At 39.8% G+C, this 25,092-nt stretch overlaps 1 protein-coding gene across 1 annotated transcript in view; it reads left to right on the top strand.

Moving 5' to 3' along the window:
- The window catches only part of LOC139413830 (copine-9-like), a 134,628-nt gene that overhangs the window by 96,310 nt on the left and 13,226 nt on the right, over positions 1-25,092 (top strand). The window contains exons 9-17 of the mRNA XM_071161619.1: positions 2,261-2,364; positions 4,409-4,513; positions 5,388-5,429; positions 6,712-6,823; positions 8,339-8,392; positions 8,647-8,708; positions 9,188-9,234; positions 10,020-10,201; positions 14,718-14,845. Coding sequence (XP_071017720.1) covers positions 2,261-2,364; positions 4,409-4,513; positions 5,388-5,429; positions 6,712-6,823; positions 8,339-8,392; positions 8,647-8,708; positions 9,188-9,234; positions 10,020-10,201; positions 14,718-14,845 — 836 coding nt within the window. The remainder of the gene's footprint in view (positions 1-2,260; positions 2,365-4,408; positions 4,514-5,387; positions 5,430-6,711; positions 6,824-8,338; positions 8,393-8,646; positions 8,709-9,187; positions 9,235-10,019; positions 10,202-14,717; positions 14,846-25,092) is intronic.

The following is a 25,092-nucleotide window of genomic DNA, read 5'->3' as shown; positions in this document are numbered from 1 at the left end:
TTAACAGCATACTTGTTAGAGGTGCAATATGCAGAAATCGCTCTGACATTTCCTGATTGCTAAAATTCTAATAGTTTGCGTAATTTCAGTTAGTGACAAAACAAGCAGTGTGGAGAATTTATTGTACCGTATAAACCACTGTGCAATGTCTTTTCAATAATCCAAACTATATTATTTTCAGCTTAATTGAACACCGGTGTACAAAACTGAAGTAAAAGATGCAAAAACAAAACTTAAGCGTGAAAAGCATAGAAATAGGACACACGGAACGTATCTTCCGCTACTTAGACTTGCTTTCAATGAGAATGACAGATCTATAACTCACATTTCTACATGCTGTTGTCGGGTCGCCCAAAAGGTTACTTAATGCTTTTACCATTACGTTTATTGGTACTCTTTTTTTATCTTATTACATGGTTACTAATGGGCTTAAAAAAAGAAGACACCTATACCATGTCAGATATAGAGTTGAAATGTATTACATTTTAGGTTGTATCCCAAGATAACACTTTATATACATCACAGAAGACTGAAATATAACAAAAACGTTTGACATAGAAACACCAGATTTTCTGCAGGTTTTAAAAAATAATATTTATTATTATCAAATTAAGAAAAATATTAATAATATTCCACCCTTGAGGCCACTAGAGGGCGATTTGGGGATTTGACTGCAGACAAGGGCTATAGTATGGTGATAGAAAGTGCATTGATTTGTTGCTGAATCCAACCTGTCAACCCCTAAACCATTTCCAAACCAGAATCAACCTTTATCATAAACACTTGGTTGTAAAAATAGTAAAAATGCAAGATTTTTATATTTGAATATGTTAAAATAGGTTTTTGGAAATTTTTGCTAATTTATTCAAATTAAAAACAGAAAAACCATATAAATATTCAGACCCTTTGCTATGAGACTCAAATTGAGCTCAGGTGCATCCTGTTTCCATTGATCATCCTTGAGATGTTTCTACAACTTGATTGGAGTCCACTTGTGGTAAATTCAATTGATTAGATATGATTTGTAAAGGCACACACCTGTCTATATTGAGTTCCCTTCAGTTGACAGTACACGTCAGAGACAGGATTGTGTCGAGGCACAGATCTGGGGAACGGTACCAAAACATTTCTGCAGCCTTGAAGGTCCCCAAGAACACAGTGGCCTCCATCATTCTTAACTGGAAGAAGTTTGGAACCACCAAGACTCTTCCTAGAGCTGGCCACCCGGCCAAACTGAGCAATCGAGGGAGAAGGGCCTTGGTCAGGGAGGTGACAGAGCACCAGAGTTCTTCTGTGGAGATGGGAGAACCTTCCAGAAGGATAACCATCTTTGCAGCACTCCACCAATCAGGCCTTTATGGTAGCCAGATGGAATCCACTCCTCAGTTAAAGGCACATGACAGCCCGCTTGGAGTTTGCCAAAAGTCACCTAAAGGACTCAGACCATGAGAAACAAGTTTCTCTAGTCTGATGAAACCAAGATTGAACTCTTTGGCCTGAATTCCAAGCGTCACACGGGGAGGAATCCTGGCATCATCCTTACGGTGAAGCATGGTGATGGCAGCATCATGCTGTGGATATGTTTTTCAGCGGCAGGGACTGGGAGACTAGTCAGGATCGAGAGAAATATAAATGGAGCAAAGTACAGAGAGATCCTTGATGAAACCTGCTCCAGAGTGCTCAGGACATCAAACTGGGGCGAAGGTTTAGCTTCCAACAGGACAGTGACCCTAAGCACACAGCCAAGACAACGCAGGAGTGGCTTTGAGACAAGTCTCTGAATGTCCTTGAGTGGCCCAACCACAGCCCAGACTTGAACCCGATCTAACATCTCTGGAGAGACCTGAAAATAGCTGTGCAGCGACGCTCCTCTTCCAACCTGACAGAGCTGTAGATGATCTGCAGAAAAAATGGGAGAACCGCTTGAAGCGTCATACCCAAGAAGACTCGAGGCCGTAATTGCTGATAACGGTTCTTCAACAAAGTACTGAGTAAAGGGTCTGAATACTTATGTACATTTTTATATTTCACTATTTTATATATATTTTTTTATTTGCAAACAAATCTAGAAACCCGTTTTTACTTTGTCATTATGGGGTATTGTGTGTAAATTGAGGCGGGTAAAACATGTAATCAATTTTTAGAATAAGGCAGTAACGTAACAATGTGGAAAAAGTCAAGGGGTCTGAATACTTTTCCGATTAATACCACCACCTTGGTTTAATGTTTAGACTTGTCTGAGACTTGTCTTTTCTTTCAGGACATTGCCACTATGCAGTTGTGTGCCAACAAGCTGGACAAAAAAGACTTCTTCGGCAAGTCAGATCCCTTCCTGGTCTTCTATCGCAGCAATGAAGACGGAACGTGAGTGTGTGTGTTTATGTCTGTGTGGTGGGCATGCGTGTATCAAGATGAGTTAACTTCCCTTATCGTCTGTTATGTATCACATCTGTCAAAATGTTGATTTTGGAGAGAACAACGCTTTCATTTCCTGGGTGTTTGTGGTTGATAGCGCTATGCTTTGTGTGTGCTCTGTACCCACTTCATAGACGTTAAAATGAGCGTCTCGTTTGCCATCACTGGCATCAGGAATTTCTTCGGGTCCATACAAATATACAGTACCTTGCGAAAGTATTCGGCTCCCTTGAACTTTGCGACCTTTTGCCACATTTCAGGCTTCAAACATAAAGATATAAAACTGTATTTTTTTGTGAAGAATCAACAACAAGTGGGACACAATCATAAAGTGAAACGACATTTATTGGATATTTCAAACTTTTTTAACAAATCAAAAACTGAAAAATTGGGCGTGCAAAATTATTCAGCCCCTTTACTTTCAGTGCAGCAAACTCTCTCCAGAAGTTCAGTGAGGATCTCTGAATGATCCAATGTTGACCTAAATGACTAATGATGATAAGTACAATCCACCTGTGTGTAATCAAGTTTCCGTATAAATGCACCTGCACTGTGATAGTCTCAGAGGTCCGTTAAAAGCGCAGAGAGCATCATGAAGAACAAGGAACACAACAGGCAGGTCCGAGATACTGTTGTGAAGAAGTTTAAAGCCGGATTTGGATACAAAAAAGATTTCCCAAGCTTTAAACATCCCAAGGAGCACTGTGCAAGCGATAATATTGAAATGGAAGGAGTATCAGACCACTGCAAATCTACCAAGACCTGGCTGTCCCTCTAAACTTTCAGCTCATACAAGGAGAAGACTGATCAGAGATGCAGCCAAGAGGCCCATGATCACTCTGGATGAACTGCAGAGATCTACAGCTGAGGTGGGAGACTCTGTCCATAGGACAACAATCAGTCGTATATTGCACAAATCTGGCCTTTATGGAAGAGTGGCAAGAAGAAAGCCATTTCTTAAAGATATCCATAAAAAGTGTTGTTTAAAGTTTGCCACACGCCACCTGGGAGACACACCAAACATGTGGAAGAAGGTGCTCTGGTCAGATGAAACCAAAATTGAACTTTTTGGCAACAATGCAAAACGTTATGTTTGGCGTAAAAGCAACACAGCTGAACACACCATCCCCACTGTCAAACATGGTGGTGGCAGCATCATGGTTTGGGCCTGCTTTTCTTCAGCAGGGACAGGGAAGATGGTTAAAATTGATGGGAAGATGGATGGAGCCAAATACAGGACCATTCTGGAAGAAAACCTGATGGAGTCTGCAAAAGACCTGAGACTGGGACGGAGATTTGTCTTCCAACAAGACAATGATCCAAAACATAACGCAAAATCTACAATGGAATGGTTCAAAAATAAACATATCCAGGTTAGAATGGCCAAGTCAAAGTCCAGACCTGAATCCAATCAAGAATCTGTGGAAAGAACTGAAAACTGCTGTTCACAAATGCTCTCCATCCAACCTCACTGAGCTCGAGCTGTTTTGCAAGGAGGAATGGGAAAAAATGTCAGTCTCTCGATGTGCAAAACTGATAGAGACATACCCCAAGCGACTTACAGCTGTAATCGCAGCAAAAGGTGGCGCTACAAAGTATTAACTTGAGGGGGCTGAATAATTTTGCACGCCCAATTTTTCAGTTTTTGATTTGTTAAAAAAGTTTGAAATATCCAATAAATGTTGTTCCACTTCATGATTGTGTCCCACTTGTTGTTGATTCTTCACAAAAAAATACAGTTTTATATCTTTATGTTTGAAGCCTGAAATGTGGCAAAAGGTCGCAAAGTTCAAGGGGGCCGAATACTTTCGCAAGGCACTGTAATTACTAGAAGCGAGGGGAAATCCCCTCAGACCACGGCCATTCGACTGTACCCTTATAAGCCATTCTATTTCTGTTGGTTCACCATATTCTTTGGTATTTGTGGTTAATACCTTTCCATCCCTGTACAGTATCTGTAGTCAGAGCTCCTTGTGTTTGCTGTGTACTGTAGGTTCACCATCTGCCATAAGACAGAGGTAATAAAGAATACTCTGAACCCTGTTTGGCAGCCCTTCACCATCCCTGTACGAGCACTCTGTAACGGAGACTATGATAGGTGAGTGACACACAGACAGCCAACAGCATAGGTCAAAAGTCACTTAGCCCCCAAGGCAAAGAGATGACCACATTAGCTATTTTGGGGAATTTCAGCAGAAGCTTTCATCCAAAGCAACCTAATAAATTATAAATATTTATTTATTTCATTGTGCTTTCCATTACAGAGAGAATCTCAAAGCGCTGGTAAAGGACACAAGCAATGTAAAAATGAGAATAGGCTACAGCAGTATATTCTCCAGTATGATCCATGCCAGAATCAAACTCTGATGTTGCCAGCACCTTGCTAGCTGAGCCATTGGCAAGACTGTGGGACTAAGTCCTGTCTGCCCTCAATACTGATGATTTTGGAATGTTGCTGTAGCATGATGTACTACAGTACCCATAATGCTCTGTGGTGGTCAGAATAATGCCAGCAGTCGGCCATATTGTCTCAGAGGCCAGCACTGGTGTTATTGGGACCAACATGGAGGTTCCACGATGTTTAGTTTATCTCGGTTTATCAAACACACACAAACACATCCACACACAAACACACACTATTACTTTGGAATGTATTGCTAGTGGATACAGCTTTGATATACTTGTGAATTGTGATTCACACAAATTAAACATATTATATTGTTAATTAATACAATAAACAGTATATTGTTGTCTATTTACATAATACGTTTGACTGGGTGAAATCCTTTAAGGTGAGTGAAAATGCATCTGTGTGACCATTTAAGAATAATGTTTCAACAATTCTTCGTAGTTGGTGGGTGAACTACTGTATGCCTCATATATCACTGACTTGGAACACACATAGACACACACACGCACACACACACCTCTCTGTGATTCTCATCTTTCTCTCTTATCTTCCCTCTCTCCAGGACGGTCAAGGTGGATGTGTATGATTGGGACCGAAATGGAAGGTAATTTTCTCTCTGTCTCTCTCTTTCTCTCTACTCTCACTCTCTCGCTCTCTCTCTCTCGCTCTATTCTCTCTCCCTCCCTCCCTCCATCTCTCTCTCACTCTCTCGCTCTCTCTCTCTCGCTCTATTCTCTCTCCCTCCCTCCCTCCATCTCTCTCTCTCTCTCTCTCTCTCTCCCTATTCTCTCTTCCACCTCCTCTCGTTTCATCCTTCATCCATTTCATTTACCATCAGACGCTCCAAATCTCCCTCAAATGTCATCCCTCGTCCTTTCTCTGGAGGGGAATCTTAAAATGGGGGACTCTATCTCATACGGTTCCGGTTTAGGGTTAGCACACACAACCACAAATCACTGACTGGAACTTTAACAAGTCAGATGTGATATCAGAATGGAGAGTGTACATATCACTCTCTCTCCCTCCCTCCATCTCTGTCCCCGTCTTTATGGGGGGAATATGAGTGTTGACCTCCTCCCTCCATATCTCTTTTCCTCTCTCCCTCCCTTCATCTCTCACTTCCTCTCTCCCTCCCTTCATCTCTCTCTTCCTCTCTCCCTCCCTTCATCTCTCTCTTCCTCTCTCCCTCCCTTCATCTCTCTCTTCCTCTCCCTCCCTCCATCCCTCTCCCTCCATTTCTCTGTTCCTTCATTATGGGGGAAATGTGAGTGTTGACCTCCCTCCATCTCTCCCTACCTTCATCTCCATCCATCTCTCTTCATCTCCCTCCATCTCTCCCTCTCTCCCCCTCACTCCATCTCTCTGTCCCCTTCTTTATGAAAGGGAATATGAGTGTTGACCTCCTCCCTCCCTCCATATCTCCTTCCCTCTCTCCCTTCCTCTCTGTCCTCTTCTTTATGAGTGGAATATGAGTGTTGACCTCCTTCCTCCATCCATATCTCCTTCCCTCTCTCCCTTCCTCTCTGTCCTCTTCTTTACGAGTGGAATATGAGTGTTGACCTCCTCCCTCCCTCCATATCTCCTTCCCTCCCTCTCTCCCTTCCTCTCTGTCCTCTTCTTTATGACTGGAATATGAGTGTTGACCTCCTTCCTCCATCTCTGTCCCCTTTTTTTATTAAGGGAATGGGAGTGTAGACTGCCTCCCTCCCTCCATCTCTGTCCTCTTTCCCTTCCTTCTTCACTGATGGTGGCTACTGATGGGGCTTCCTCTCTAAATAGGACATGTCGATTGAAAGCAGGCATGTCCTATTTGGCTTTAGGTGATGCTATTTAGATGAAGATGAGGGGCCGGGGTTGGTGTTTCCTTCAGTATGGTACTCTTTCAGATGCTGCAGGTGTTACTCTCGCAACTATTCCCACAGTCATGACTTCATTGGCGAGTTCACCACCAGCTACAGAGAATTCTCCAGAGGCCAGAGCCAGTTCAACGTCTATGAGGTAAAAAAAAGAAAAGAACAGGGAACACTTACAGCCTGCAACACTTAGGCATGTATCCTAGTGAGCACAATATACTGAAAAATACATTAAAAAAAAAAAGTATTTTGGCCTCCCGGGTGGCGCAGTGGTTAAGGGTGCTGTCCTGCTGCGCCAGCTGTGCCACCAGAGACTCTGGGTTCGCGACCAGGCTCTGTCGTAACCGGTCGCGACCGGGAGGTCCGTGGGGCGACGCACAATTGGCCTAGCGTCGCCCGGGTTAGGGAGGGAAATCCTTGTCTCATCGCACACCAGCGACTCCTGTGGCGGGCTGGGCGCAGTGCTCGCTAACCAAGGTTGCCAGGTGCACGGTGTAGCCTCCGACACATTGGTGTGGCTGGCTTCCGGGTTGGATGCGCGCGGCTTGGTTGGGTTGGGGTGCGGCTTGGTTGGACGCATGACTTTCAAAAAAAATATATACAAATAAAAATGTATTTTGCTCATAGGTTTATATTATTATCTATGTAGGACATTTTCAACTGACTGTACTGTTTATGCATTTCCTGGTTGCAAAAAAATTGAATAGTTTGCCTAATTTCAGTTTGTGACAAAACAAGCAGGTATTTTTTAGAGACCATCTAATATATTTTCCGTAACCAAAAATATTATATTTTCAGCTTGTGCGTAAAACCAAAAGTAAAAGACGCAAAAACAAAACTGAAGAATGGGAAGCATAGTGCACCTTTACTGCTTCCATAGAGAAAGCATTCTTTTTTTAATTTAACTAGGCAAGTCAGTTAAGAACAAATTCTTATTTTCAATAATGGTATAGGTACAGTGGGTTAACTGCCTTGTTCAGGGGCATAACTACAGATTTTTACCTTGTCAGCTCAGGGATTCGATCTTGCAACCTTTCGGTTACTAGTCCAACGCTCTAACCACTAGGCTACCTGCCACCCCAATAACTCACATTTCTATGTGAATTTGGTTGGGTCGCCCAAAAAGTTACACATTGCAGCTTTAAGGACACATCCTCAGCTTCCTATATTACAACTGTTTGTCATATTGTATCTTTAATAATGAGATGAGCAGTGAAGCATTTTTGTGATTTTCCCAATTTTCGAATACACTCAAATATCCCCGCCAAAAAAATAGTTATTTTTCATCTGTCTTCCATCTCTTATAATATAAAATGTTAGATTCGGTCCAATTTCTTTCCACACCTACAGTACATACTCTGAACGATATGGTGAAATCAAACAGTCCTCTTTTCTAAGACATCTGTATCAATCTGTTTTATTTTTTTATTTTATTTAACTAGGCAAGTCAGTTAAGAACAAATTCTTATTTTCAATGACGGCCTGCATTAATGTTAGAGGCCACTCTTAGTGGGTGTTCAGGGGGCAGAACGACAGATTTGTACCTTGTCAGCTCGGGTTTGAACTTGCAACCTTCCTGTTACTAGTCCAACGCTCTAACCACTAGGCTACCCTGCCGCCCTAATATATAATTTTCCCTTCCCTACACGTTTTTGTTCAGGTTCTAAACCATAAAAAGAAAGGCAAGAAGAAGAAATACGTCAATTCAGGGACAGTGAGTATCGTTTGAGATTTCCCATCTCCACCTGTCGGCGTTTTATAGATGGGATTCATTGTTTTATAGATAGGATTCATTGCCAATGTGATATGTCATATCAGTAAAGGTTTTGCTTTGCCATCTATTTCCCCCCCCCTCTTTCTCTCCCTCTCTATCACCCTGTTTCTCCCCTCCCTCCCTCCCTCCCTCCCTCCCTCCCTCCCTCCCTCCCTCTCTCTCCCCCATCTCTCCGTTCTCTCTATCCTCTGAAGGTGACACTGCTGTCCTTCAAAGTGGAGTCAGAATACACGTTTGTGGACTTCATCCGGGGAGGGTGAGCCCACTCTTAATAACTTTGTATTAATGTTAGAGCCCACTCTCAATAACTTTGTATTAATGTTAGAGCCCACTCTCAATAACTTTGTATTAATGTTAGAGCCCACTCTCAATAACTTTGCATTAATGTTAGAGGCCACTCTTAATAACTTTGTATTAATGTTAGAGGCCACTCTCAATAACTTTGCATTAATGTTAGAGCCCACTCTTAATAACTTTGTATTAATGTTAGAGCCCACTCTTAATAACTTTGCATTAATGTTAGAGCCCACTCTTAATAACTTTGCATAAACATTAGAGGCCAATGTTAGTGATGTTCCATTAACGTTAGAGGCTGATGTTGATGGCTTGCTCAGTCTAGCGTGCATGTCTGAAATTGTTTTGCGTTGTTTAAACAAACAATATCCTTTCTAGACTTTATTATGTTTTTGCCTGGTAAAGTTTGTTATTCATCATAATTAATCATTGTCTCACCAGGACGCAACTCAACTTCACAGTGGCCATCGATTTCACAGCGTCTAATGGTAAGTGTAGCCAAATTACTGATACAGTTTGTTGTTTATTAATCTCTTTTAGGCTACTGAAGGACGTTTCCCTAAAGTCCTTATGAAATAATATTATGCTAACCTGTCATCAAAAGCAGGGTTATTTAACATGGTATACTGCATGGTATATTCATGAATATCTCTAGGAACAACACAATAAACCAATTTTGAATTACATACAGTATCTACAATATAAATGAGGAGAATATTTTCTTTCTAATAATTATTCTTTCTATTAATTATTATTTCTCAACTCCTAATATTGAGCTAATTACACTCCCTCGAGTATTTGACATAGTGTCACGCTCGTCATAAGGATCGGACCCAGGTGCAGTGTGGTATGCGTACATTCTCTTTTTAATGAATGAACAAAAAACAACCAAACGAAACGTGAAGCTATACAAACTAGTGCTGACAGGCAACTAAACATAGACATACAAAACCCCTAGACATACAAAACCCCTAGACATACAAAACCCCTAGACATACAAAAACCCTAGACATGCAAAAACCTAGTACCCACCCTAGTCACACCTTGACCTAACCAAAATATATAGAAAACAGAGATATCTAAGGTCAGGGCGTGACACACAGCCCCCATGAGTACCAGCCTTGCTTGCTGCTGGCTGCTGGTAAGCTTTCTTGTCTTGGACATATATTTTTGCCAACAAATGGCTAACCTTTCTCTAATTAGCTAACCAGCTGCTATTTGTGAAAATGGGTTGAAATAAATAAATAATATATGCTCTGTTGCTGTGTTCCAGGTAACCCATCCCAGCCCACCTCTCTGCACTACATGAGTCCCTACCAGATGAATGCCTACGCTATGGCCCTGAAGGCTGTGGGGGAGATCATCCAGGACTACGACAGTGACAAGATGTTCCCCGCCTACGGCTTCGGAGCCAAGCTGCCACCGGACGGCAAGATCTCCCATGTCTTCCCACTGGTGAGAGAAAGAGGGAGGGCTAGAGAGAATGGTACTACTTCTCTACCAGTGGGGAATGATCAGGAACTGTTCCATTTATTGCAAAGAGGTGCTGGTAGTTCTCCCTACAGTCTTACTGATCCACAGAAGAGTTCTTGGAACTATATAAATATTTTTTGACATCAACGTCCGTCCTGTAATGTGTTTTTTTGCTCTCACACTTTTCCACTATTCACTATTATGTGACGTTGCATTCCACATTGCTTTCTTTATTCATACCCTTCCATTTACGGGTAAGAGTTCATATCAAACAAGAGCCAGAAACTAAAATAGTGAACAGTATACAGTGCATTCGGAAACTATTCAGACCCCTCTTCCTCTTCCCCTTTTTCCTCATTTTGTTACATTACAGCCTTATCTTATAAAATGGATTAAATAAAAACAATTCTCATCAATCTACCCACAATACCCCAAACAGGTTTTTAGACATTTTTGCAAATATATTCAAATTAAAAAACATATTTACATAAGTATTCAGACCCTTTGCTATGAGACCTCGAAATTGAGCTCAGGTGCATCCTGTTTCCACTGATCATCCTTGAGATGTTTCTACAACTTGATTGGAGTCCACCTGTGGTAAAATTCAATTGATTGGACATGATTTGGAACGGCACACACCTGTCTATATAAAGTCCCACAGTTGACAGTGCATGTCAGAGCAAAAACCATGCCATGAAGTTGAAGGAATTGTCCGTAGAACTCCAAGACAGGATTGTGTTGAGGCACAATTATGAGAAAGGGTACCAAAACATTTCTGCAGCATTGAAGATCCCCAAGAACACAGTGGCCTCCATCATTCTTAAATGGAAGAGGTTTTTAACCACCAAGACTCTTCCTAGAGCTGGCCACCCGGCCAAACTGAGCAATCGAGAGAGAAGGGCCTTGGTCAGGGAGGTGACCAAGAACCTGATGGTCACTCTGACAGAGCTCCAGAGTTCCTCTGTGGAGATGGGAGAACCTTCCAGAAGGATAACCATCTCTGCAACCATCCACCAATCAGGCCTCTATGGTAGAGTGGCCAGACGGAATCCACTCCTCAGTCAAAGGCACATGACAGCCCGCTTGCTGCTCCAGATCACTCAAGACCTCAGACTGGGGGCAAAGGTTCACCTTCCAACAGGACAGTGACCCTAAGCACACAGCCAAGACAACGCAGGAGTGGCTTCGGGACAAGTCTCTGAATGGCCTTGAGTGACCCAGCCAGAGCCCGGACTTGAACCCCGATCGAACATCTCTGGAGAGACCTGAAAATAACTGTGCAGCAACTCTCCCCATCCAACCTGACAGAGCTTGAGAGGATCTGCAGAAAAGAATGGGAGAAACTCCCCAAATACAGGTGTGCCAAGCTTGTAGTGTCATACCCAAGAAGAGTCGAGGCTGTAATCGCTAACATAGGTGCTTTAACAATACTGAGTAAAAGGTCTGAATACTTATGTAAATGTGATATTTCAGCAAAAAGGTCTCACTTTATGTAGTGTTGTCTCTCTGGTGTTTTGTCCTACATTTTTCTTTCATTTATTTGTATTTTTAATCCCAGCCCTTGTCCCTGCAGGAGGCCTTTTTCCTTCTGGTAGGCCGTCATTGTAAATAAGAATTTGTTCTTAACTGACTTGCCTAGTTAAATAAAACATGTAAAAAATGGTGTGTAGATTGGGGAAAAAACCTGTAATGTAACAAAACGTGGGAAAAGTCATGAGGTCTGAATACTTTCCAAATGCTCTGTATGTATCCATCTGTCGGGCTCAGATGCGAGACTTTGAATAGCCTATTTTTGAGTAGTGAAGGCCATCTTTCTGTACATCCTCTATATCAATTTGTATCCAAGGCTGACTGAAGCTCCAAGCCAAATCTATTACATTTCTTAGCAATGAAAATACAGTTCCCTGTGAAATACCTACCTGTGTTATGCCTACTGACATGAGGCAATCATACTTCTATACTACATAACGTCATTGTATAATTAACATACATCGTCAGAAGGCAAAAGGCTTGATTCAGTACTGAGTTTCCTTAGTTTCTTGGGATTTTCTGTGAAGTCTAACATTGACTCTATCCATCCGTACAGCCCACAAGAATTACACCGTGAACACATTACCTTTTACATGGGGTAATAATGTCACGAAGAACACGAAAGCCTTATAAATATGTCAACACAAAATACAAATTGCAGCACCGTTGTGTAAGCCCATGCGCTAGCGTCGGCCTCAAGTAGTTCTGTGAAGTGTTTGAACAAGGGTAGAGGAAGAAAACATTGAGTCAGAAAGTGGCTCGGAAAGAAGAAAAAAAATCCATCTGTTTGTAGCAGAAAAGTACGAACCAAACGAGGGACCAGACAGACACGGAGACTGGAATAGACTATGGAGGACGTAGCGCTTAGCTTAGCATCCTGAAACGATGAAGAAAGAACAACAAAGAGTAAACACTAAGCACAAAAAAACGACTTCTCCTCAGATTCTAGACGTCTATTATCTCCCTGGACAGAGGAAAAAGAAAAATCGGAGGAATTGTTGAACAAAGAAGAGTAAAGAAAACAAAAGCAGCCTTATTTTCAGCAATTTTTATTTTCTTCCCAAAGCTGGAGGAATTCACCTTAAAGAAATCTCCTTGACGTGAAGGAAATTATACAGTGGACTGTAAGGAAAATGGACAATAAATGACTTATTTTTCTTGTCCATTTAAATTGCCCTCGATAGGTAGCAATGTTTTCAAAGTACTTTGCCCTTTGATCTTGATGACAGGCTTATAACGTTTAGTTCAGCACTTGTGTATGTTACGGTATGTCTGGTTTAGAGGGTAATGAAGTGTTATGACAATGTTATGAAGCCTGTACAAGCAATGGTTGCTGCAGTAATGGTTGATGCAGATGTGTGATACAAGTCATTTGTCTCACCCAATTCTCATTGTGCAAAAAAACGAAGTTTGAGCTGGACATCTGTAAAATGTAGAATCCTAGCTATACTACTACAATACTATCTGTCCCATGGAGTCTGTCCCATAAGGTCAATAATAGTCATGTCACAACATTCATTGTTTTTATTTAGTCAATTTTAGAATTAGGCTGTAATGTAACCAAATGTGGAAAAAGCGAAGGGGTCTGAATAAACTAAGTTCGAGCTGGACGTCTGTAAAATGTAGAATCATAACTATATTACTACTATACTTTCTGTCCCATGGAGTCTGTCCCATAATAGTCACAACAATGTGCCAGTGTCCCTCGTGGCTAGTTATACAACCTGTTTTACCAGCTACAGTTGCAGACACCAAAAAGTGTGTCTTCGGCAGACATTCATTTTCACTTCTTTTAGCGGGTTTATTTCTTCCTTTTAATTTGTTTTCTCTTCTTTTAGCGGGTTTATTTATTTTAATTCGTTTTCTCTTCTTTTAGCGGGTTTATTTCTTCCTTTTAATTCATTTTCACTTCTTTTAGCGGGTTTATTTCTTCCTTTTAATTCATTTTCACTTCTTTTAGCGGGTTTATTTCTTCCTTTTAATTTGTTTTCTCTTCAAAGAGAATGAGAAAGATCAGATGACTGTTGTCTCGTTTTTGTCAGATGAACTTTAATGAAGGATATAGGCTGTAGAACACTCTTTTATCCTGGCTGGACAGGGCTTAAAGCAGACTGTCTTTTATGTTGGCTGAATGACTTTTGGCTATTTAACTTTGTATTATTATGTGACGATAAATTCATTTTTGGGATCAGACATATTGTTTGCTGGATTATTTTTGTTCTTATGTCTTGATTGATTTACCCATTTGTCTTTTTCACATTGTCTAAAGAAAATATTCAGCCAACTTAAATTCTCCCATTACCGATCAGCCCTGTGTTATGCCTACTGACATGAGTTCTCCCATTACCGATCAGTCCTGACATGAGTTCTCCCATTACCGATCAGTCCTGTGTTATGCCTACTGACATGAGTTCTCCCATTACCGATCAGCCCTGTGTTATGCCTACTGACATGAGTTCTCCCATTACCGATCAGCCCTGTGTTATGCCTACTGACATGAGTTCTCCCATTACCGATCAGTCCTGTGTTATGCCTACTGACATGAGTTCTCCCATTACCGATCAGCCCTGTGTTATGCCTACTGACATGAGTTCTCCCATTACCGATCAGTCCTGTGTTATGCCTACTGACATGAGTTCTCCCATTACCGATCAGTCCTGACATGAGGCAAAATAACACAGACACTATTTCATACATAACATCATTATGGAATGAACGTGCATTCAGAAGCATACGTCGTCACAATGAACGTTGACTTCATAAAGACTTCTTTATTATTATCAAAGTCTCAAATGTTTCAATGTATAGCCCTCATCAAATGTTTCAATGTATAGCCCTCATCAAATGTTTCAATGTATAGCCTTCATCAATATTTTTCTTGTTCATGGTTTTGAGGGAAAAAGGGGATTTCATGTTCAAACAACTGGTGTAGAGGGGCTAGCTTAAATAATGTCCATGGTTCCTACAGAACTCCAACAGTGAGAACCCTAACTGTGTGGGGATCGAGGGAGTGTTGGAGGCGTACTTCCAGAGTCTCCGCACCGTTCAGCTCTACGGACCCACCAACTTCGCTCCTGTCATCAACCAGGTGGCACGGTGAGAGAATGACAGGAAATGAACACACACACACGAACACACACAAACTCACACACCCATGACACACACATGCATGTACACATATATACATGCACGCAAACACATCACACACACACACACACACACACACACACACACACACACACACACACACACACACACACACACACACACATACAGAAAGAGTACAGACACACACACACACACACACACTTTAAACCCCCTATGCTCCTTCGAAACCCCTCTTTCGAAGTCACTGAGATCTCTTCATATTGCCATGGTAGCCAAAATAATAGGCAACTGGGCATTTTTATGCATGGCCCTAAGCATGATGGAATCTTCATTTCTTAATTAACTCAGGAACCACACTCTTTCAATATACTTTGTATCCTTCATTTACTAAAGTGTTTCCTTATTAGGGTGGATACCTGTATATACGTGCTTTGACTTGCTTGACACAATACAAGAGTCACATACACACAGATACAGTACATGACCACAAGTATCTGGACACCTGCTCGTCAAAAATCTCATTCCAAAATCAGTGGCATTAATATGGAGCTGGTCCACCCGTTGCTGCTCTAACAACCTTCACTCTTCTGGGAAGGCTTTCCACTAGATGTTGGAACGTTGGAGCTTTCGACTCTGTCAAACACTGTGTTCTTATCGGCAGACTAAACAGCCTTGGTTTCTCTAATGACTGCCTCGCCTGGTTTACTAACTACTTCTCAGACAGAGTTCAGTGTGTCAAATCTGAGGGCCTGTTGTCCGGACCTCTGGCAGTCTCTATGGGGGTGCCACAGGGTTCAATTCTCGGGTCGACTCTTTTCTCTGTATATATCAATGATGTCGCTCTTGCATTCTCTGATCCACCTCTACGCAGATGACACCATTCTGTATACATCTGGCCCTTCTTTGGACACTGTGTTAACAAACCTCCAACTGAGCTTCAACGCTTCAGGCCAACTCCTTCAGGCCTCCAACTGCTCTTAATTGCTAGTAAAACTAAATGCATGCTCTTCAACCGATCGCTGCCCGCACCCAACCGCCCAACTAGCATCACTACTCTGGATGGTTCTGACTTAGAATATGTGGACAACTATAAATACCTAGGTGTCTGGCTAAACCGTAAACTCTCCTTCCAGACTCACATTAAGCATCTCCAATCCAAAGTTAAATATAGAATCAGCTTCCTATTTCGCAACAAAGCCTTATTCACTCATGCTGCCTAACATACCCTCGTAAAACTGACTATCCTACCGATCTTTGACTTCGGCGATGTCATTTACAAAATATTCTTCAACACTCTACTCAGCTAATTGGATGCAGTCTATCACAGTGACATCCGTTTTCTCACCAAAGCCCCATATACTACCCACCACTTCGACCTGTATGCTCTCGTCGGCTGGCCCTCGCTACATATTCGTCGCCAGACCCACTGGCTCCAGGTGATCTATAAATCTTTGCTATGTAAAGCTCCGCCTTATCTCAGCTCACTGGTCACCATAGCAGCACCCACCCATAGCACGCGCTCCAGCAGGTATATTTCACTGGTCATCCCCAAAGCCAACACCTGCTTTGGCCGCCTTTCCTTCCAGTTCTCTGCTGCCAATGACTGGAACGAATTGCAAAAATCACTGAAGTTGGAGACTTATATCTCCCTCACTAACTTTAAGCGTCAGCTGTCAGAGCAGCTTACAGATTGCTGCAGCTGTACACAGCCCATCTGTAAATAGCCCATCCAACCAACTACCTACCTCATCCCCATATTTGTTTTTGTTTTTCTGCTCTTTTGAACACCAGTGTCATGTCTTTGCCTATTCCAAATTAAGTGATATGACATGCTATTCTGTAAAATAATTTCTACGTAATTAATATTACCTGATTGAGCTAATCATGTAAATGTAATTAACTAGAGAGTCGGGCACCACAAAATAATATTTTTAGAGCTGTTATCTTCCGAATAAACTCTTAAAGACCTATTAATATTTTAAATCAATAGCAGTCAATATTAATCGTCACCTTAATTCAGTCTCATCTGAAAGTTGTAAATTCTTGGTTATCTTCACGAACCCTGGCTAACAAGTTGAATCAGCAATACAAAATTGTGTTTAATTATTTATTTACTAAATACCTAACTAATCACACAGAATTACATCTACAAAGAATGAATTATATCTTGATTACAAATTACGTCATGAAGGAAAACGTCCCTAGCGGGCGGAACAGATATGACGGCTGGTTACACAAAAGAAAAGGGCTGGGTTTGAGTGAAAGAGCGGGAGGACTGAGGGACAAAGGAAGAAGCTGTGCTATCGTAAATACAGTATCTTATGCATTCTAAATTACCGCCCATTTGGAAAAGGAAAATGCAATAAAAATGTACTCTGCGCTGCTCTTCGGTAGGTTGGTGGTAGATGGAAGGCCGTGTTGCCAAGCTGAGTCCTTTGTCCTTTGAAGAACGTCTCTGGTGGTCAATTGGCTACGTTGTACTAACGTCGTTGTGTGATAGACGGGATACTCTGTCTGTTCCTTCCTAACCCTCGTTTGCAGCTACTGTTGCTAACTCAACGGCTAGGAGGTATGACTTCTGTAGTGAATAAGAGTTCAAAGTTCATACCATTCACAACCAAAGCTCACGCTGATGTTGGCTTCGTTCTGTAGTTATTATCTGAACCATTCTGACATCGGACCGTCGTACTCACATCCTCGGAACAGGAGGTTACGTTTTCGTCAAGGGCTTATATAGTAGAGGGAGAAAAGGGGTGTGTTTCATAGTTTACAACTTATGTCTCTTCACGTGGGCGGGCCACTGAGTCGGGCCTAATTCACTCATGAAAACCCAATTCTCACATTGTAGAAACTAAAATCACATTTCATCCCATCACGAATAATTTCATATTCAAACATTTAAATTGAACAACAATTCCATGTGAATCCGATAACTCTGATGTGTAGACTTTCCACTGTAGAGTTTATGTCATCTTATCATTGATGAGAATGTCTCAGATGACAACCGAACTGACATCATATTCATTAAGTACCACTGCATATGTTCAATTGGTCGGATTACCAGAATATAGTTAATTTCCCCTCACCTTCTGATGTTCCCAGAATCTCTATGTTAACCAAGGGGTTTGCAAATGTAACATCAGTTGGGTAGAGAGAGGGAAAAGGGGGGAGAGGTATTTGACTGTCATAAACCTACCCCCAGGCCAACATCATGACACCAGTATTTCTACTTGCACATCCTCATCAGCACATAGCACAGTGTAAATTGCTGAATTGTAATTACCTCTCCACTATTGGCCTATTTATTGCATTACCCCCTTACTTCATTTGCACACACTGTATACAGATTTTTCTATTGTGTTATTGACTGTAACTCTGTGTTGTTTTTGTCGCATTGCTTTGCTTTATCTTGACCAGGTCGCAATTGTAAATGAGAACTTGTTCTCAACTGGCCTACCTGGTAAAATAAAGGTGAAATAAAAAATGTAAAAAATAAAATTTCTGTGGGGACTTCTATTCAGCCACAAGAGCTGGTTGAGGTTGGGCACTGACGTGGGCGATTAGGCCTGGCTTGCAGTCAGCAGTCCAATTCATCCCAAAGGTGTTATATGGGGTTGAGGTCAGGGCTCTGTGCAGGGCAGTCAAGTTCTTCCACACCGATATCTACAAACCTTTTCTTTATGGACTTTGCTTTGTGCATGGGGGTCATGCTGAAACAGGAAAGGGCCTTCACTTAACTGTTGCCACAAAATTAGAAGCACAGAACCATCTAGAATATCATTGTATTCTGTAGCGTTAAGAACTAAGCGGCCTGGTCCGAAACATGAAAAACAGCCGTAGACCATTATTCCTCCTCCACCAAACTTAACAGTTGGCACTATGCATTCTGCAAAACCCAGATTTGTCCATCGGACTGCCAGATGGTGAAGCGTGATTCATCCCTCAAGAAAACAAGTTTCCAGAGTCCAATGTCAGCAAGCTTTACACCATCCCAGCCGACGCTTGGCACTGCTCAAAGTGATTGTAGGCTTGTGTGCAGCTGCTCGGCCATGGAAACCCATTCCATGAAGCTCCAGACGAACAGTTCTTGTGCTGACATTGCTTCCAGAGTCAGTTTGGAATTCAAGAACAGATTACTTTTACGCATTACATGCTTCAGCACTCGGTGGTGCCATTCTGTGAGATTGTGTTGTTGCTCCTAGACCTTTCCACTTCACAATAACAGCACTTACAGTTGACCTGGGCAGATTTAGCAGAGCACAAATTTGATGAACTGACTTGTTAGAAAGGTGAAAAATAAAACATTTATCAATTTTAGAATAAGGCTGTAACATAACAAAATTTGAAAAAAGTGAAGGAGTCTGAATACTTCCCGAATGCACTGTACATTATGCAAACACACACACTCCCTCACCCTCCCCCCACAAAACACACACAAACTACCTCACCCTCCCCCCACAAAACACACACACACTCCCTCACCCTCCCCCCACAAAACACACACACACTCCCTCACCCTCCCCCCACAAAACACACACACACTCCCTCACTCTCCCCCCACAAAACACACACACACACTCCCTCATCCTCCCCCCACAAAACACACACACACAAAACCACACACACACTCCTCTCCCCTGCAATTCTCCACCCTGAAGTTGCCCTAGGCCCCAAGAGTTAATTTGACAAGTTCTCCCCTGAGCGCTCTGTCTCTGTATCTCTGTCTCTCTCTCTGTCTCTCTCTCTGTCTCTCTCTCTGTCTCTCTCTCTGTCTCTCTCTCTGTCTCTCTCTCTGTCTCTCTCTCTGTCACTGTCTCTGTCTCTGTCTCTGCCTCTCTCTGTATCTCTCTCTCTCTCTCTCTCTCTCTCTCTCTCTCTCTCTCCCTCTCGCCTCTCGCCTCTCGCCTCTCTCTGACTGACAGCCTAGCTTAACTGCTCTCCCCTTCTCTCGGTGTGCTCATGCATTCTTAATGAGCTGGGATAGGATTGGGCCTTGGGACCATTACAGCTTGTCAGGAGTCGTGTTGCTAAATGTTGTCTGAATGTATAGGACACTGTAGTACTAGAGAGGGCCGTTTAGTTCATTGAAATATAATTCCTTATATCGTTTCGTTGTTGTAGAACTAGAAAGGAATAGTAGATGTGTTTTAATGTTATCCATCTCCTTACCTTATTCTAAGGCGGTCCACAGAGGTGTTATATTGTGTCCCAGCATACTTTCCATAGAAATGAGTAGAGCCTCAAATATGAATAATAGACAATCTTGTGTTATTGGTAGTCTCCCAGCTAGGACGTAAGACTACACTCTTTCCCAAACTTAATCAAATATTTTATGAGGCAATCTTTTTTTTAATGTATTTCATGAAATATACCTTCTCTTTATTTTTAGCTGTCTCATGATATATAAGTATGGCAATATCCTTTCCAGTGAATGTGGCAGCTCGGTTGCATAACTACATAGAGTGGGATGCTGTGGCTCGACTGTGGCCTCAAGGACTTAATGAGCTCTCATTCAATGAGGTGCTATATTACCATGACGATGATGATGATGATGATGCAGCTGATGATAAGCACCACCACGAGAGAATGAGAGGAATAATATTATCTTTTTCATCTCTCTTTTGTGTCTCTCTTTCCTTTTTCTTGCAAATGTTTACTTTCTCTCTTTCTTTCTCTTCATACCTTTTTCTATTGTCTGCTATTATCTCTCCTGTTTTACCTTTAGCTTTCATCTTCTCCTTTCCCACTCGTTCTCTCTCACCCTCCTCTCCACCTCCCTTTCTCTCTCTCAATCTTTCTCAGATTTTCCCTCCATTCCATTTGTTATGCTTCGTCATCCTCCTCTCCTCCTTCTCTTCCCTTGTTCCGGCTCTGAGACAGTCGGCTCGTGCGACTGTGGGTGCTTGTGGGACAGAGATGGTGATGATGAGGAGGAAGGTGGGCTGTAAAGCTGAGGCCATCCAGTCATGTGGATTTGTCAATATGTGAGGTGTGGGGGTGAATCAATCCACTCCTAGGCTCCTTCACCTCCTATAACCCAGCATAGCACCAGATACTATAATAATAACTACCACAGATTAGTAATAACTACCACATTATAGTAATAACTACCACATTATAGTAATAACTACCACATTATAGTAATAACTACCACATTATAGTAATAACTACCACATTATAGTAATAACTACCACATTATAGTAATAACTACCACATAACAGCAATAAATACCACATTATAGTATTAACTACCACACTATAGTAAAAACTGCCACATTATAGTAATAACTACCACTGGTTAGTAATAACTACCACATAACAGCAATAAATACCACATTATAGTATTAACTACCACACTATAGTATTAACTACCACTGGTTAGTAATAACTACCACACTATAATGATAACTACCACAGATTAGTAATAACTACCACAGTATAGTAATAACTACCACAGTATAGTAATAACTACCACACTATAGTAATAACTACCACAGTATAGTAATAACTACCACATTATAGTAATAACTACCGCGTTATAGTAATAACTACCACAGTATAGTAATAACTACCACAGTATAGTAATAACTACCACATTATAGTAATAACTACCACATTATAGTAATAACTACCACACTATAGTAATAACTACCACACTATAGTAATAACTACCACAGTATAGTAATAACTACCACATTATAGTAATAACTACCACGTTATAGTAATAACTACCACGTTATAGTAATAACTACCACAGTATAGTAATAACTACCACACTATAGTAATAACTACCACGTTATAGTAATAACTACCACGTTATAGTAATAACTACCACAGTATAGTAATAACTACCACACTATAGTAATAACTACCACACTATAGTAATAACTACCACATTATAGTAATACCTACCACGTTATAGTAATAACTACCACGTTATAGTAATAACTACCACGTTATAGTAATAACTACCACAGTATAGTAATAACTACCACACTATAGTAATAACTACCACATTATAGTAATCACTACCACACTATAGTAATAACTACCACAGTATAGTAATAACTACCACGTTATAGTAATAACTACCACATAACAGCAATAAATACCACATTATAGTAATAACTACCACACTATAGTAATAACTACCACGTTATAGTAATAACTACCACATAACAGCAATAAATACCACATTATAGTAATAACTACCACACTATAGTAATAACTACCACAGATTAGTAATAACTACCACAGTATAGTAATAACTACCACATTATAGTAATCACTACCACAGATTAATAATAACTACCACACTATAGTAATAACTACCACATTATAGTAATAACTATCACAGATTAATAATAACTACCACACTATAGTAATAACTACCACACTATAGTAATAACTACCACAGTATAGTAATAACTACCACAGTATAGTAATAACTACCACAGTATAGTAATAACTACCACACTATAGTAATAACTACCACACTATAGTATTAACTACCACAGTATAGTAATAACTACCACAGTATAGTAATAACTACCACACTATAGTATTAACTACCACTGGTTAGTAATAACTACCACACTATAGTAATAACTACCACAGGTTAGTAATAACTACCACCTTAAACTATAAACTACCACACTATAGTAATAACTACCACCTTATACTATAAACTACCACATTATAGTAATAACTACCACAGATTAGTAATAACTACCACAGTATAGTAATAACTACCACGTTATAGTAATAACTATCACAGATTAATAATAACTACCACACTATAGTAATAACTACCACACTATAGTAATAACTACCACACTATAGTAATAACTACCACACTATAGTAATAACTACCACACTATAGTAATAACTACCACACTATAGTAATAACTACCACACTATAGTAATAACTACCACGCTATAGTAATAACTACCACGCTATATTAATAACTACCACAGTATAGTAATAACTACCACAGTATAGTAATAACTACCACAGTATAGTAATAACTACCACACTATAGTATTAACTACCACACTATAGTATTAACTACCACACTATAGTATTAACTACCACTGGTTAGTAATAACTACCACACTATAGTAATAACTACCACACTATAGTAATAACTACCACACTATAGTAATAACTTCCACATTATACTAATAACTACCACATTATAGTAATAACTACGACAGTATAATAACTAGCACACTATAATAAAAACTACCACAGTATAGTAATAACTACCACATTATAGTAATAACTACCACACTATAGTAATAACTACCACACTATAGTAATAACTACCACTGGTTAGTAATAACTACCACCTTATACTATAAACTACCACATTATAGTAATAACTACCACAGTATAATAATAACTACCACATTATAATAATAACTACCACATTATAATAATAACTACCACATTATAGTAATAACTACCACATTATAGTAAAAACTGCAACATTATGGTAATAACTACCACATTATAGTAATAACTACCACACTATAGTAATAACTACCACACTATAGTAATAACTACCACATTATAGTAATAACTACCTCATTATAGTAATAACTACCACAGTATAGTAATAACTACCACATTATAGTAATAACTACCACAGTATAGTAATAACTACCACATTATAGTAAAAACTGCAACATTATGGTAATAACTACCACATTATAGTAATAACTACCACACTATAGTAATAACTACCACATTATAGTAATAACTACCACACTATAGTAATAACTACCACACTATAGTATTAACTACCACAGTATAGTAATAACTACCACAGTATAGTAATAACTACCACACTATAGTATTAACTACCACTGGTTAGTAATAACTACCACACTATAGTAATAACTACCACAGGTTAGTAATAACTACCACCTTAAACTATAAACTACCACACTATAGTAATAACTACCACCTTATACTATAAACTACCACATTATAGTAATAACTACCACAGATTAGTAATAACTACCACAGTATAGTAATAACTACCACGTTATAGTAATAACTATCACAGATTAATAATAACTACCACACTATAGTAATAACTACCACACTATAGTAATAACTACCACACTATAGTAATAACTACCACACTATAGTAATAACTACCACACTATAGTAATAACTACCACACTATAGTAATAACTACCACACTATAGTAATAACTACCACGCTATAGTAATAACTACCACGCTATATTAATAACTACCACAGTATAGTAATAACTACCACAGTATAGTAATAACTACCACAGTATAGTAATAACTACCACACTATAGTATTAACTACCACACTATAGTATTAACTACCACACTATAGTATTAACTACCACTGGTTAGTAATAACTACCACACTATAGTAATAACTACCACACTATAGTAATAACTACCACACTATAGTAATAACTTCCACATTATACTAATAACTACCACATTATAGTAATAACTACGACAGTATAATAACTAGCACACTATAATAAAAACTACCACAGTATAGTAATAACTACCACATTATAGTAATAACTACCACACTATAGTAATAACTACCACACTATAGTAATAACTACCACTGGTTAGTAATAACTACCACCTTATACTATAAACTACCACATTATAGTAATAACTACCACAGTATAATAATAACTACCACATTATAATAATAACTACCACATTATAATAATAACTACCACATTATAGTAATAACTACCACATTATAGTAAAAACTGCAACATTATGGTAATAACTACCACATTATAGTAATAACTACCACACTATAGTAATAACTACCACACTATAGTAATAACTACCACATTATAGTAATAACTACCTCATTATAGTAATAACTACCACAGTATAGTAATAACTACCACATTATAGTAATAACTACCACAGTATAGTAATAACTACCACATTATAGTAAAAACTGCAACATTATGGTAATAACTACCACATTATAGTAATAACTACCACACTATAGTAATAACTACCACATTATAGTAATAACTACCACATTATAGTAATAACTACCACAGTATAGTAATAACTACCACATTATAGTAATAACTACCACAGTATAGTAATAACTACCACATTATAGTAATAACTACCACATTATAGTAATAACTACCACACTATAGTAATAACTACCACACTATAGTAATAACTACCACACTATAG

This window comes from Oncorhynchus clarkii, chromosome 7 (assembly GCF_045791955.1).
Source record: "Oncorhynchus clarkii lewisi isolate Uvic-CL-2024 chromosome 7, UVic_Ocla_1.0, whole genome shotgun sequence".
NCBI lineage: Eukaryota > Metazoa > Chordata > Actinopteri > Salmoniformes > Salmonidae > Oncorhynchus > Oncorhynchus clarkii.
The sequence above is the reverse complement of the archived record's forward strand: the minus strand, read 5'-3'. Positions and strand labels throughout refer to the sequence as shown.